Genomic DNA, 12,940 nt, shown 5'->3' on the forward strand with positions numbered 1-12,940 from the left:
ATACATTAGTCTACAGCTTTCTTTCACACTATCAATCACATGGCCATTTTTGTAATATCTGAAAATCTCTTAATCATGCTTTATAAAGTAAAAATATGCCACAATATGATGCATGCCACCAAAGCAAGGGACCTAACACTGAATCCTAAAGAACCCCACTAGAAATGTTCTAGTGATAGAAAGATTCATTGATCTTCCTTCCTGCCATTTTTGTATTTACCTTGACGCATCACTTGGTCCACAGGACATTTACTCTTCTAACCAGAATGCATCGGGGATCTAGTCAAAGGCCTTGCTGATATTCGTGTAGACTACATCGAATTTCCTCACTGAATGTCCTTGTTACCTTCTCAAAACATTCTATTCAGTTAGTCATAAATGACCTTTTATTTATAAGGTCATGTGACTGTCCTTGATGAATTCATGCCTTTCTAAGTGATGATTTACATTTTAAATTATCCATTGTAATTATTTCTTATAACTTTTCCACTACCAAGAATTGAGAAATAATGATCAAATAATGGTCAACCTTTACTATTACTTCCCTTGATTCTGCTGACAGCTTCTGGAATGTTTATTCTTGGTCTGAATTTGTATCTTGTTTCAAAGATGCTAAACATGTCAATATTTTTTCTCTCACGATGTTATTCCATCCAGTATTTCACACACGTCCACCTTGAGTGGTTATGGTGCCAGGTTTGCCTGGAGGTGGTGGGAATAGTGGCACAGTTTTGGATGGACACCTTAAGTTTGCGTTTCCTTGCAAACTGTGGAAATTTGTCTCCCGAATGGGTGTCTTTAGCCCTGGGCAGCTTCTCTTGAGATCAATCCGATTGCCAGGCTTGGCTTCCAGTCGGATAAAAGGACGCTTAGACAGGTTACAGGAGCAGTTTGGGGTTTAGATCAGAATTCTGTGCCAAGTAACTTGACTCTGTACTCCCCAAGGCCTGTCAACTATCTATAAGACTCAACTCAGAGAGTAGTAAGGGTGTGGAATGTCCTGCCTGCAATGGTAATAGACTTGTCAACTTTAAGGGCATTTAAATGATCATTGGATAAACATATGGATGATAATGGAGTAGTGTAGGTTAGATGGGCATCAGATTGGTCTCACAGGTCGGCGCAACATCGAGGGCCGAAGGGCCTATACTGTGCTGGAATGTTCCATGTAAGTCAGGCATGTGGCGAAATACTTTCCATTTGCCTGGATGAGTGCAGCTCTGACAGCACTCAAGAAGGTCAACATTATTCAAGACAAAATCACCTGCTTGTTCCAGCACATCAGTCACCATTTTAAACATTTACTCCTTCTACCACTGAAGCACAGGGACAATGTAATGTATCATCTACAAGCTGAACTGTAGCAACTTCCCAAGGCTTCTTATGACAAAATCTACCAAACCTGCAAACTCTACCACCAACAAGGACAAAGGAAGCAAATCTATGTATAGGTTCCCCTCCAAGTCACATTTCATCTTTCTGAGGAACTCTATTACCATTCCTTCACTGTATGAAAATCTTAGTACTCCTCTCCCAACAGCAGTGTGGGAGTACCTAAACCACATGGCTGATAGTAGTTCAAGAAGACAATGCAGTATCACCTCCGTAAGGGCATTTATGGATGATTGGACAACAATGCAAGGGTGGGATAAGGATCCCACCTTCCTGCACCGACCACCTTCCTGCAACTGTTCTTGCCACCTTTCATCTGTCAGCTTTCCCAGAAATTTGTTAATCAATTTTAAACCTGCAAAGCAAGCTATATCAGAGGATGAAATTGTATCAGAGATAATGGAAACTGCAGATGCTAGAGAATCTGAGATAACAAAGTATAGAGCTGGATGAACACACCAGGCCAAGCAGCATCTTAGCAGCACAAAAGCTGACATTCTGGGCCTAGACCCTTCTCTAGGCCCAAAACGTCAGCTTTTGTGCTTCTAAGATGCAGCTTGGCCTGCTGTGTTCATCCAGCTATATACTTTGTAATATAGAGGATACCAGCCTCTTAAACATCTTGAAATTGTCAATCACTCGCTGAGAACAGGTTGGCTGCTCACCCTTATCCTAAGAAATGCACAGATTGGAGTTGGGTTTCTACATTTTTTAAATTTTAACATCTAATCTGACACCATGACCACATTAAAACGGATCATCTTGTGGCCACTTTAGTACTTTATCATAGCAGATATTGAGATTCTGACATTAAAGAAAATCCATCTACCATTTTTACCATCCTGCAGGTTGACCCATTGGCGAAGCCATGCAAAAATGTTGTTCTGTATCAAACCATGATGGAACTGCTGAAGACACAGACTGCTTCAATGCAAAGCGTCAGAGATTCGGAGCATGAGGTAGCGTTTATGTTACCAATAACTTTCTTAATTTGCTAGGAAGAAATTGGTTTAATAAATGTAATACCAAACTTCCAATCTGGGAAAGAGAAACCCACCCTCAAGATTACTGCTCCACCCAAGAGGAAGAATTCAATGTGGATCAATAGCTTGATCTTGGCTTCTACCAATCCTCAGAAAAAAGCAGTGGATGAATGTTCATGCCTTCTGGGATCACTTTGTACCAGTTCAAACATGCTTTAGTGTATCCACCCAGGTTCCTCCCCTGATTCTTTTTATTCCCTTCACACCCATTTTCAAATCTAACTTGAGTATTCTAATTTTTAATAAAATTGGATAGGGACTGCGTGGAATTTAAATTTGTATCACAGCTAGGCAATTCATAATTGGATTGGCAGGATCTTGCTCGCTAAATGATGTTGGAGATTAATGGAAAACTTAAAATCTTCAATTGCTGGCTTATTTTCGGCAAGGGTATTAAAGGCACTGGAACCAAGATGTAGGTAGATCATCGATCAATCTAATTGGAAAATGTTCGGGAGACTAAATGCCCTACTTCTATTTCAAAGTTGTTGACTCGGATGAGAACATTACCAAAAATTATTCCCAATAAGTTTATAAATGGCACTGTATTCATTTATTTCCTCCAATATTTCACTACCCATCACCACCCCAGATTCTCCCAAATTGAACGTTCTGACCCTTGAAAGATCAAAGATTCCACAAATTTGCATGTAGCCATTTACTTATCTGTTGTCTTCACTTGCCTTCTTCTGATGAGTTGTAAATTTGGAATCAACTGGTTATTGCTTTTTAGTGTCTCAATTTTGTGCCTCATCTAAAAGAAGACGCATTCAGCAGTGAAATACTGGATTGTCTATTTACATTATGTGTTGATGTGTCTAAAAAAAGGACTTAACTCCACAACTGAAAGAAAACAGAAATTGCTGGAGAAACTCAGCAGGTCTAGGGGCATCTGTGGAGAGAAAACAGAGTTGATGTTTTGAGTCCGGTGACCCTTCTTCAGAATTGAGTTAAATGCACAACAGTTTTATTCAGAGCTGAGTGCTTCCTCCTGAACCACACTGAAAGTGAAGTCTATAAACCAGGTCACTTGACCCAAAAAAGTTCATAATCAAACCCTCCATTACTCTTAAGCTATGATGGGTGCCTATTTTTATACAGGCACTAAATTGAGTTAGTGCTTTTGTGAAAAGTTCCAGTGCAGGGTTCCACAAAAAAACTTTGTGCTGAACATGAACTTCCTCAGTCAGTGGCTCTATCCTGAAATGTGCACTGAACAGGATTTCGAGTTAAAAATCATTCAACTAACAGATCATCTTTGCTATGTTTAAGGTACGTGAATTTCTCAAGGACAGGGCAGCTGAACGCAAGGCAAATGAGCTGGTTATCTCTGTATATGACACAGAGAGAAATGATAAGGCTAAAGAACACAGAAGGGAGCAGGTAAGTGTAGAATAAAGAGCCCCAAATTTGCTTATGTTTAGAATATGTAAGTACCACCCATTATCCTGCAATTCAGATGTCAGGTGAGTAACAATGTTGCTATTAGACTTGAGTATAAGGGATTTGTTTAGTCAATTTCTCTACTTGTTAAGGGATGATAGCTCTGGGGTGTAAGATTATTCTTCCCAATATCTAAAGTAAAATTAACAAAGGGAACTAGACCATTGTAGAAGAAGACAAATGCATTAGGATTATAATAGCAAGAAGTATTCAAGTCAGATGCAGCAAACCGGGCTGGCACAGTTGCAAATACAAGGGCACAGACAAAGTGACAGAATTAGTAATAGAAATGTTATCACCTTGAGAGATTTGTCTTCCATGGGAAGTGGCACCTTATTTTGGAGGTCAGATTGATGGATTTCTACGATGCCCTGGAGATCCTTTTGAACAGGGGTCTCCACTGCCAGACAGCACAGTCAGACATTTCACTGCAGCGTTTAACCTTTGATTGACATTGTTTGTGATGTATGAAAGTTCATCACATTGGTCATCAGACACTTTATCGTATTGAGAACTAAAGATGTGCTGATGGAGGTGACGATCCATTCCTCATTGGAAAGTACGGCCTCGATGCTCGATATGAAAGTTGCTATTTAATAGACTTTGCAGCGCATCAAGAATTTGGTTGTTTACACTCATCAGCCTTCTTCTGGACCATTAGCCTTCTTCATACCCTGGGAGGGTGAGAAAAGGATAAAGCTGACACCAGCTAGCCCATAGCTTCTGTGCATTTGTGCCTGGTGTTTCTCCATTTACAGATTCCCCGCCAATCTTTGGGATGTCTAGTACTCAGTGGGTAGCCTAACTGCCTCAGAGCCAGATGCTCTGAGTTCATGTCCCATCCCATGTTGACCTAGGAAGGAGCATTTGTAATAAGATGAAACCGGTTGAATATCAATCTGCAAATCCTTCCAATATACATAAATGAATGGCAGTAAGAATGGGAGAGAGATTCCTGGTCAGCTTTGTGATTGAAAGAGATAAGAACTAAGAGCAGGAGTTCAGCCCCTCAAGCCTGCCCGCTATTTGATAGAATCACGGCTAATCTCAGCTCAGCCTCAACTCTACTTCCCTGAGCACTCTCCATAACGCTTCAACCTGTTGCTAACTAAAAATCTGCCCATCTCCTCCTCATGTTCCAGCATCCAGTGCACTCTGGGGTAGTGAATTCCACAAATTCATGACGTTTTGAGAAGTAATTTCTCCTCATCATTAAGCTCCAAGAATGCTGAATTATATGCTCTTCTTCTTTCGCACATCCTTCCCATTGTGGTGAATTAGATCTAATTGTACAATATTATACTTTAAACTTGCTCTTTACTGGAACCTTCATCTTTCCTCCCATGCTTGCTATTTTTTTTACTGGCCATTTCCTGGTTCATCCTGCCCTTTTATTGTATTTGACTCTTCTTGATATTGTGCAAGCTGTGCTTATTCACAGTTACAGTTAATGAAAATTTGGTTCTGGAGCACAATATTGATTGGTGTGAACCACAAGAATAAGACATTGGGGCAAATGTCAACTTTGCCACCTTGACAGTAGCGTGATGTTTATAGAACCCATTCTGTTGTTTCCAAAACCAATAGGAATGGGACAGATTCTACAATGACACATTTAGTCAGCCTCGGAGCCAGTGAAGCTGGGAATTATTTCCTACTGTTTTCAGATGTTATTAATTGTTTACACTGTTGCAAATACTTTATTCCTCAGATACGGTTAGAGCAGGAACAACGAATGCGGCGTGCTGAGGAGGAGCTTGATTATCTCGCACCATTCCTTGCCCGACTTGGACAGCCCAAAAGAATTACAAAGAAAGTAGCCATGACACTCAGGAATGACTGCTTAACCGACATGAAGCAGAGGCTCATCAATAAAGCCAACATCATCCAAAGCCGGTTTGAGAAGGTATTAACATTCTCCTACACAGTGCATCGTTCACCCTCAACAATGATGATCCCACCCAAAATTCACTGAATGAGCAGGGTGTACCATCATGCTATTCCGCAGAGTGATGAGCTGCAGGACTGGATCTGCTTGTCCCCACACAGGGAACACTGATTTTGAACGTGAGTCCAATAGTTTTCAATTGCTGCATGGGAACTGCCTCAAGTGACTCCAAATAGCATTCCCTGAACATTATTTTGTCAGTGGTCATTAATTAATAGGAAATACTACTGAATTTCTAACTAAGTGACATGTATGGTGATATGTAAAGGGACAGAAAAATGTGGAACAGGTAGTAAGTGAAAAGAATAGTGTTTTTTAAAAATTTTTCTAAACTCCAATGGTAAAGGCCTAATCTGCTCGCTCTTTCCTAATCATTCCTCCTGCCTAGGAATCAGTAGAATGGGCCTTTTCTGAACTGCTTCTAATGCAATTATACCCGTTCTTAATAAGATCAAAACTGTAGTCCAGATGTAGATTCACCAAGGCCCTGTACAGCTGCTTCCCTACTTTTATATTCAATTCCCCTTGCAATTAACATAAACATATCATTTGCCTTCAAAACACACATGGGAGTGCTTACCAACTTTTTTTTTATTCATCTACCAGGGCACTGATATCCCTCTGTGTCAAAGAGTTCCACAGTCTCTTTCCATTTAAATAATATTCTATTCTCCATGTCCAAATGGACATGTTCACATTTCTCCATGTTAGTATCTGCCTGCTTTATTTTGCCCACTCACTTAAATAAGTCCCTTTGTGTACTCTCCATATCCTCTTGACAACTTGCTTTCCTTCCAGTTGTATTATATCAGCACTGTCAGGATTTCTTCTTTTTTTAAATTTGTTTTTCTTTCCTCTAAATCCATACACAATTCTGCAGCTAAAAAGGATAACCTTTCTATTCACTATTTAAGGATTTAGCCAAGCTCTACTTTGTCACCACCCCTTTAAGTCCTCCACTGTTGCCAGGTTATCAAACTGTTCATCCAACATCCAGTCTATTCACAACTTCATCTCTGACATGAGCTTCATACCACCAACATTTAAGCACTATCACTCAGACTGATATTTTCACCTTTGACTTCGGCCTTGCCTCAGCAATTTTGTGAAACTCACTCATGCCCTTGAAAACGAGTAAGTCAAAATAGCTCCTTAACAATTTCATGTTCTTTCTTTTTAGGAGGCCGTGGAACTGCAGACTAAACAACAATGGTACCAGCAGAACCAGATATTCATGACGAAGGAAGATGAACAGGCTTACCTGGCGTACTGCTCGGAGGCTATGTTCCGCATCCACATCCTTGAAATGCGCCTCAACAAGTAGGGATTTCACTTAATTTTGGAAACTTTAAATGCTTATTTTCTTATTCATCTCCTGATAATGTTAACTTGCTGGGTTCAATTGCATGACAAGAATGGCTTTTCAGCCTTCAATGAGGATTAGCAAGTTAGTTGGACATAGAATCCAGGCCCAATCCTACGAACTGGCAATTAATATAAAGCCTCTGATTTGCACCTATTTTATTGGTGTTTTACCATTATCCAGGCTAAAATCAGCTAGCTTTGTACACATCAGGAATGGACCTAATTGTTTAAAAATTAACACTAGACAGTGCACATAATAACAGAACCACAAGGAAGCCTGGACTTTACTTTTGAAGAATTACTAAGCTGGTCAGAGTGAGTACATAGCCTACAAATCTTGTAGTTTGATGTGTGACAACTTGCTACAGGCAATTTAAGCAGTTTTATAGATATTGGCTGTGTAGTTAAAAGTCCTGCTTCAGAGCATGTCAGGCACATCACATTTCAAAGATTTCCCTATTCTTCCTACCAACATATACAGCCTCATATTTAACAGTGTTGAATTTCATTTGCCAGTTGGCAAGTTTAATGTGATCCCATAATTTATTTCAGTTCTATTCAGTTTTAACTATCCCTGTCAATTTGATGTTATCATAGATTTATAATTTTGTGTTGTTTGATTGTCCAAATTGTGAATGTAAATTGTGAATAGTAATTGTCCCATGTCATCCTTGTAGAATACTGCAGCGCTGTAGAGACATACAGCATGGAACCAGACCCTTTGGTCCAACTTGTCCATGCCAGCAAGATATCCTAAATTAATCTAGCCTCATTTTCCAGCATTTGGCCCATATCCCTGCAAACCCTTCTGATCCATGTACCCTTCCAGATGCCTTTTAAGTGTTGTAATTGTGCCAGCCTCCACTACTTCCTCAGACAGTGCATTCCATATATGCACGTAAATGTTTTCCCTTAGGTCCGTTTTAAATCATTCACCTCTCACATTAAACCTAAGCCATTTAGTTTTGGACTCCTCTACCCTAGGGAAGAGACTTTGACTATTCATCCTATCTATGCCCCTCATAGAAGTTTATACAATCATAAGGTTAGCTTTCAGCCTGTGACTCTTAACCAGTCCACCGTGCGGAACCTTGCCTTACTGAAGTCTGTATAGATCATGTCCACCGCTCTGCCCTCATCAGTCCTCTTCGTTACTTCTTCACAAAACTCAATTGTTAGTGAGACTTGATTTCCTGCATACAAAGCCATGTTGACTATCCTTAATCAGTCAACAAAAACCACAAGAACTGCATATGCTGTAAATCAGATACAAAAGAAGAGTTACGAGTTCTGAGGATGGATCACTCAAGCAAAAACATTAACTCTGATTTCTCTCCACAGATGCTGCCAGACCTGCTGAGTTTTTCCAGCAATTTCTGTTTTCATCCTTAATCAGTCCTTGCATTTCCAAATACGTATAAATCGTGTTCTTCATAATCCACTCCTACAACCTGCCCACCACTGATGTCAGGGTCACCAGTCTATAGTTCTCTGGATTTTCCTTAGCACCTTTCTTGACTCATGGCACCATGTCAGCCAAACTCAGTCTTTCTGCACGTCATCTATGGCTAACAATGATACAAATATCTCAGCAAGGGGCCCAGAAATCACTTCCCTAGCTTCCCACAAAGTTATAGGGTTCACCTGAACAGGTCCTGGGGAATTTATCCACTTTTATGTGTTTTAAGACATCCAGATCTCCCACCCTGTAATATTGACACTTTTCAAGATATCGCTATCTATTTCCCCAAGTTCTCTTGCGTCCTCCTTCACAGTAAGCACAGATGCAAAATAGTCATATAGTATCTCACCCACCTCCTGTGGTTCCACACAAAGATCAGCAAGGCCACTTATAAGGGACCCTATTCTCTCCCTAGTTACTCTTTTTTAACCCTTAAACATATTTGTAAAATCCCTTTGAATTCTCCCTAATCTCATTTGCCGAAGTTATCTTATGTCATCTTTTTCCCTTCATGATTTCTGTCTTAAATATATTCCTACTGTCTTTATACTCTTCTAGGGATTCATGCAAACTTTGCTGTCTACACCTGACATATGCTTCCTTCTTTTCCTCGACCAGAGCCTCAATTTCTCCAGTCATCCAGCATTCCTTCCACCCTTCACCCTAGCAGGAACATAGTGTCTCTGGACTCTCATTACCTTAATTATCATTATCTCACTTTCTACTTGCAAATATCCACTCCCAATCAACTTTTGAAAGTATTTGCCTAATACCATCAAAATTAACTTTCCTCCAATTTAGAATGTTAACTTTTAGATCAGATCTATCCTTTTCCATCACTATATTAAAACTAATAGAATTGTGACCACTGGCAGCAAAGTGCTCCCCGACTAATACGTCAGTCCCTTGCCCTGCTCATTTTTTAAACCAAGATCAAGTTTTGCTCCTTCTCTAGTAGGTACTGAATAAGATAATTTTCTTGTACACACTTAAATTCCTCTCCACCCAACCCCTTAAACTAAGTCCGTTTGGAAAGTTGAAATCCCCTGCCATTCTTACAGATACTCATCTGCTTACAAATTTGCTTCTCAGTATTGGGGCAGAGGTGGAGGGTGGGTGTCGATGGTACAATACCAGCAAGGTGATCATCCTTTTCTTATTTCTCAGTTCCACCCAAACAATTTCATTGGACATACTCCCCAGAATATCCTAAGTACACCACTAACACCGAATGAAATATGCCACTCCCTCTCCTCTCTTGCCCACCTTTCCATCCTTCCTATAGCATCTATACCCTGAAACGTTATGCATCCAATCATGTTCATTTCTGAGCCACGTTTCTGTAATAGCTATGATATCCCACTCCCACGTTCCCAACTATACCCTGAGTTCATTTTCCTTATCTTTCAGGCCTCTTGCATTGAAATAAATGCATTTCAATTTATGAGTCCTAACTCATTCTCTGCTTTACTCCTGCCTGTCTTGACTGTTTGACTTGCTCCTTTTCCCAACTGCACCAGCCTCACACTGATTCCCCATCTCACAATCTCTCTGGGTCCCACTCCCCTTACTAGTTTGAATCCTGAGTAGCTCTAGAAAATCTCCCGCCAGCATATTAGTCCTCTTCCAATTCACTTGCGACCCATCCTTCTTATACAGGTCACTTCTACCCCAGAAGAGATTTCAATGATCCAAAAATGTGTATCTTTCTCCCCCACACCAGCACCTCTGCCACACACTCATCTACTCTATCCTCTTCTTCGTATTCTCACTAGCACAATGTACTGGGAGTAATCTAGTTATTACTACCCATTAGGACATACTTTTAGACCTACTATATTCTGTCCTCAGAACTGTCCTTTTGTCTTCCTGTCATTTATTCCACTGTGTACAACGATGTCCTGCTGGCCAGTTTCACCGTTGAGAATCTTCTACTCCCTCTCTGAGACATCTTTGACCCTGACACCAGGGAGGCAACACCATTCTATTGCCTTGTTGTCAACTGCAGAAACCTCTGTCTCTGCTTCTGAGTAGACAGTCCCCTATCACAATCGATTGCTTGGAACTGTGGATGTACCTCTTCTTACAGTAGAGCCACACTCAGTACCAGAAACTGTTCTGTCCTAGATTCCCCTGAGAATCCGTCACCCCCTTCATTTTCAAAAACAGCATACTTGTTTGAGATGGGGATAGCCACAGGAGCCTACCCTTCCAAGAGGTAACCACCTACCCAACTGTATCAGCAATTTTCTCTACCTTCTGAAACTGCCATCCATCATACCTCTGGCTCCTGTAAATTCTTAAACACTTAGCTAATCCCCTGATGTGAGCTGTTCTTGATAGTGGAGGTCTCTAAGCTTAGCTGTTTATTGTTTGTTTTTTTTTGAGACCAACTCTGATGGCCAGAGATGTTTGTAAGTACAGATAGTCAACTATGAAAGTTCACTGTCTGGTCAGCTGGCTGTACAGGTTCACTGCTCCTTTTCTTCCCCACTTACCACAGGGTACCTTCTCTCTTTCCCCCAGTTTTAAAGTACTGTTATTTTGATGTTTTCCCCCCAAAGTTCCAAAACAATGCAATGGCTTATAAAACAGTAATTACTGTTTCAAGAAATCAAGGAAATCAGCTCCAACAGTGGAAAGAAAACCTCAAAAAAAAAGGAGCAGCTCTTAGAGCCCCAGTTTTCTCCCATCCTCCCTCTTGGATTACCACTTGCCATCTTCTGCCACTCAGGATAAATAACCTGGACCTCCACTATGCTTTGTCTTGAAACTAGATTACAATCCATTCTGTCACTTGTTCCCTGATTTCACCTTCATTGACCTTATTCATTAGTTTATTGTGGGACACCCTCTCAAAAGGCTTTAACTCCAGGTAAATTACATTTCCTGCTTCCCTTTGTAACTACACCTGTTACCTCTTTGGAGGATTACAATAAGACTGGTTAAGCAAGATTTTCCCTTTTGAAGTCTATGCTGACAACTCAAGTTTATTTCTCATTTTGAAATGTTCTAGTATTTTCTCTTTCAGTAATGATTGCATCATTTTTTCTACCACTGATGTTAAGTTGGACTTTGGAATTATCTGGACCTATGCTGTGCTCCTTATTAAATACAGAATTCACATTAGTTAAATGAGACTTGATATATCTCCTTTTTCCAAAGCTTAAAAACTTATCCCAATCAGTAAGACAGTTTTCAAGACTTATCTCAATGCAATACTTTGAGTGTTTGAAAGCTCATCATGATCTGATGATCAAATGTCCATCTGGCAAAGCAAACATTATTCTTTGTTGCAGTTGCTTGACAGCTCATCCTGTTTCTGGTTGGTCTCTCCATAGCACTGCATAATCATTGTTGTCAGATGATTCTTCCTCACTGTCTTTGTGCTTAGTTATGCCTTACATTTGCTTGAGGCACAAAAGCTGGATTCGTACTGTAACACCATGAACAGTAATGACTTTGTACAATCTGGACTGGTTGCATATTCTAGAAAGCTGGATAGCAGCAAAGCTGTTTGTATTCTTAACTCAGTCCTAGCCCAGTGCACAATTTTTGTTAGTTCTCTAGCTACTTGCTCTTTGTATGTAGCTCATTCTCCACTATCTTTGACAAATGAAGCTTACAGAATAGTTAGACAATTGTTTTCTCAGCAAAGTTGTTTTGTACTTTCCTTCCAAACATAATTTGAGCTGGACATGATAATCTTTCTCCATTAGTGTCAGACATAAGTATAAACAATGCAATGCAATGTGAAAATTTTGCTGAACGTTCAACACAATGAACACTGATTTGACAAAACATCCCAAATGCTCTGCTCGACTAATTGAGCATTGATGGTAAAGTGACAGTGTAAGGTGGGTCACTTCTCATTTAGCAGACATGTCCTGAAATAGTTAACGATGCTGTTGTACCGCCAATAGAATATTTTACTCAATGTGGCAATATTTGTGTTATCCCATGTAACCAGTGTTCCCTCCAAAATAACAAAGTGTGGAGCTGGATGAACACAGCAGGCCAAGCAGCATCTCAGGAGCACAAAAACTTTTGTGCTCCTGAGATGCTGCTTGGCCTGCTGTGTTCATCCAGCTCCACACTTGGTTATCTTGGATTCTACAGCATCTGCAGTTCCCATTATCAGCGTTGCGTCCAAGTTGGTTCCACCTACTCAAAATGGTGTAAACAATCCATGGATGTCTTGTAAGTTGCTGTCGTACATGGACTTCACAGTATAACATCATACCCTGGGCATTGAATAACATGGTATTGAAGAATCCAAACAACTTT

General features: G+C 40.3%; 1 protein-coding gene across 1 annotated transcript in view; it reads left to right on the forward strand.

The window, feature by feature from the left end:
* ccdc135 (coiled-coil domain containing 135) overlaps positions 1 to 12,940 on the forward strand; it is a 72,943-nt gene that overhangs the window by 59,023 nt on the left and 980 nt on the right. The window contains exons 14-17 of the mRNA XM_048537757.2: positions 2,241 to 2,351; positions 3,708 to 3,818; positions 5,590 to 5,784; positions 7,007 to 7,146. Of these exons, the coding sequence (XP_048393714.2) occupies positions 2,241 to 2,351; positions 3,708 to 3,818; positions 5,590 to 5,784; positions 7,007 to 7,146 (557 nt within the window). The remainder of the gene's footprint in view (positions 1 to 2,240; positions 2,352 to 3,707; positions 3,819 to 5,589; positions 5,785 to 7,006; positions 7,147 to 12,940) is intronic.

The sequence above is a fragment of the Stegostoma tigrinum genome, chromosome 10 (genome assembly GCF_030684315.1).
Source record: "Stegostoma tigrinum isolate sSteTig4 chromosome 10, sSteTig4.hap1, whole genome shotgun sequence".
Lineage (NCBI taxonomy): Eukaryota > Metazoa > Chordata > Chondrichthyes > Orectolobiformes > Stegostomatidae > Stegostoma > Stegostoma tigrinum.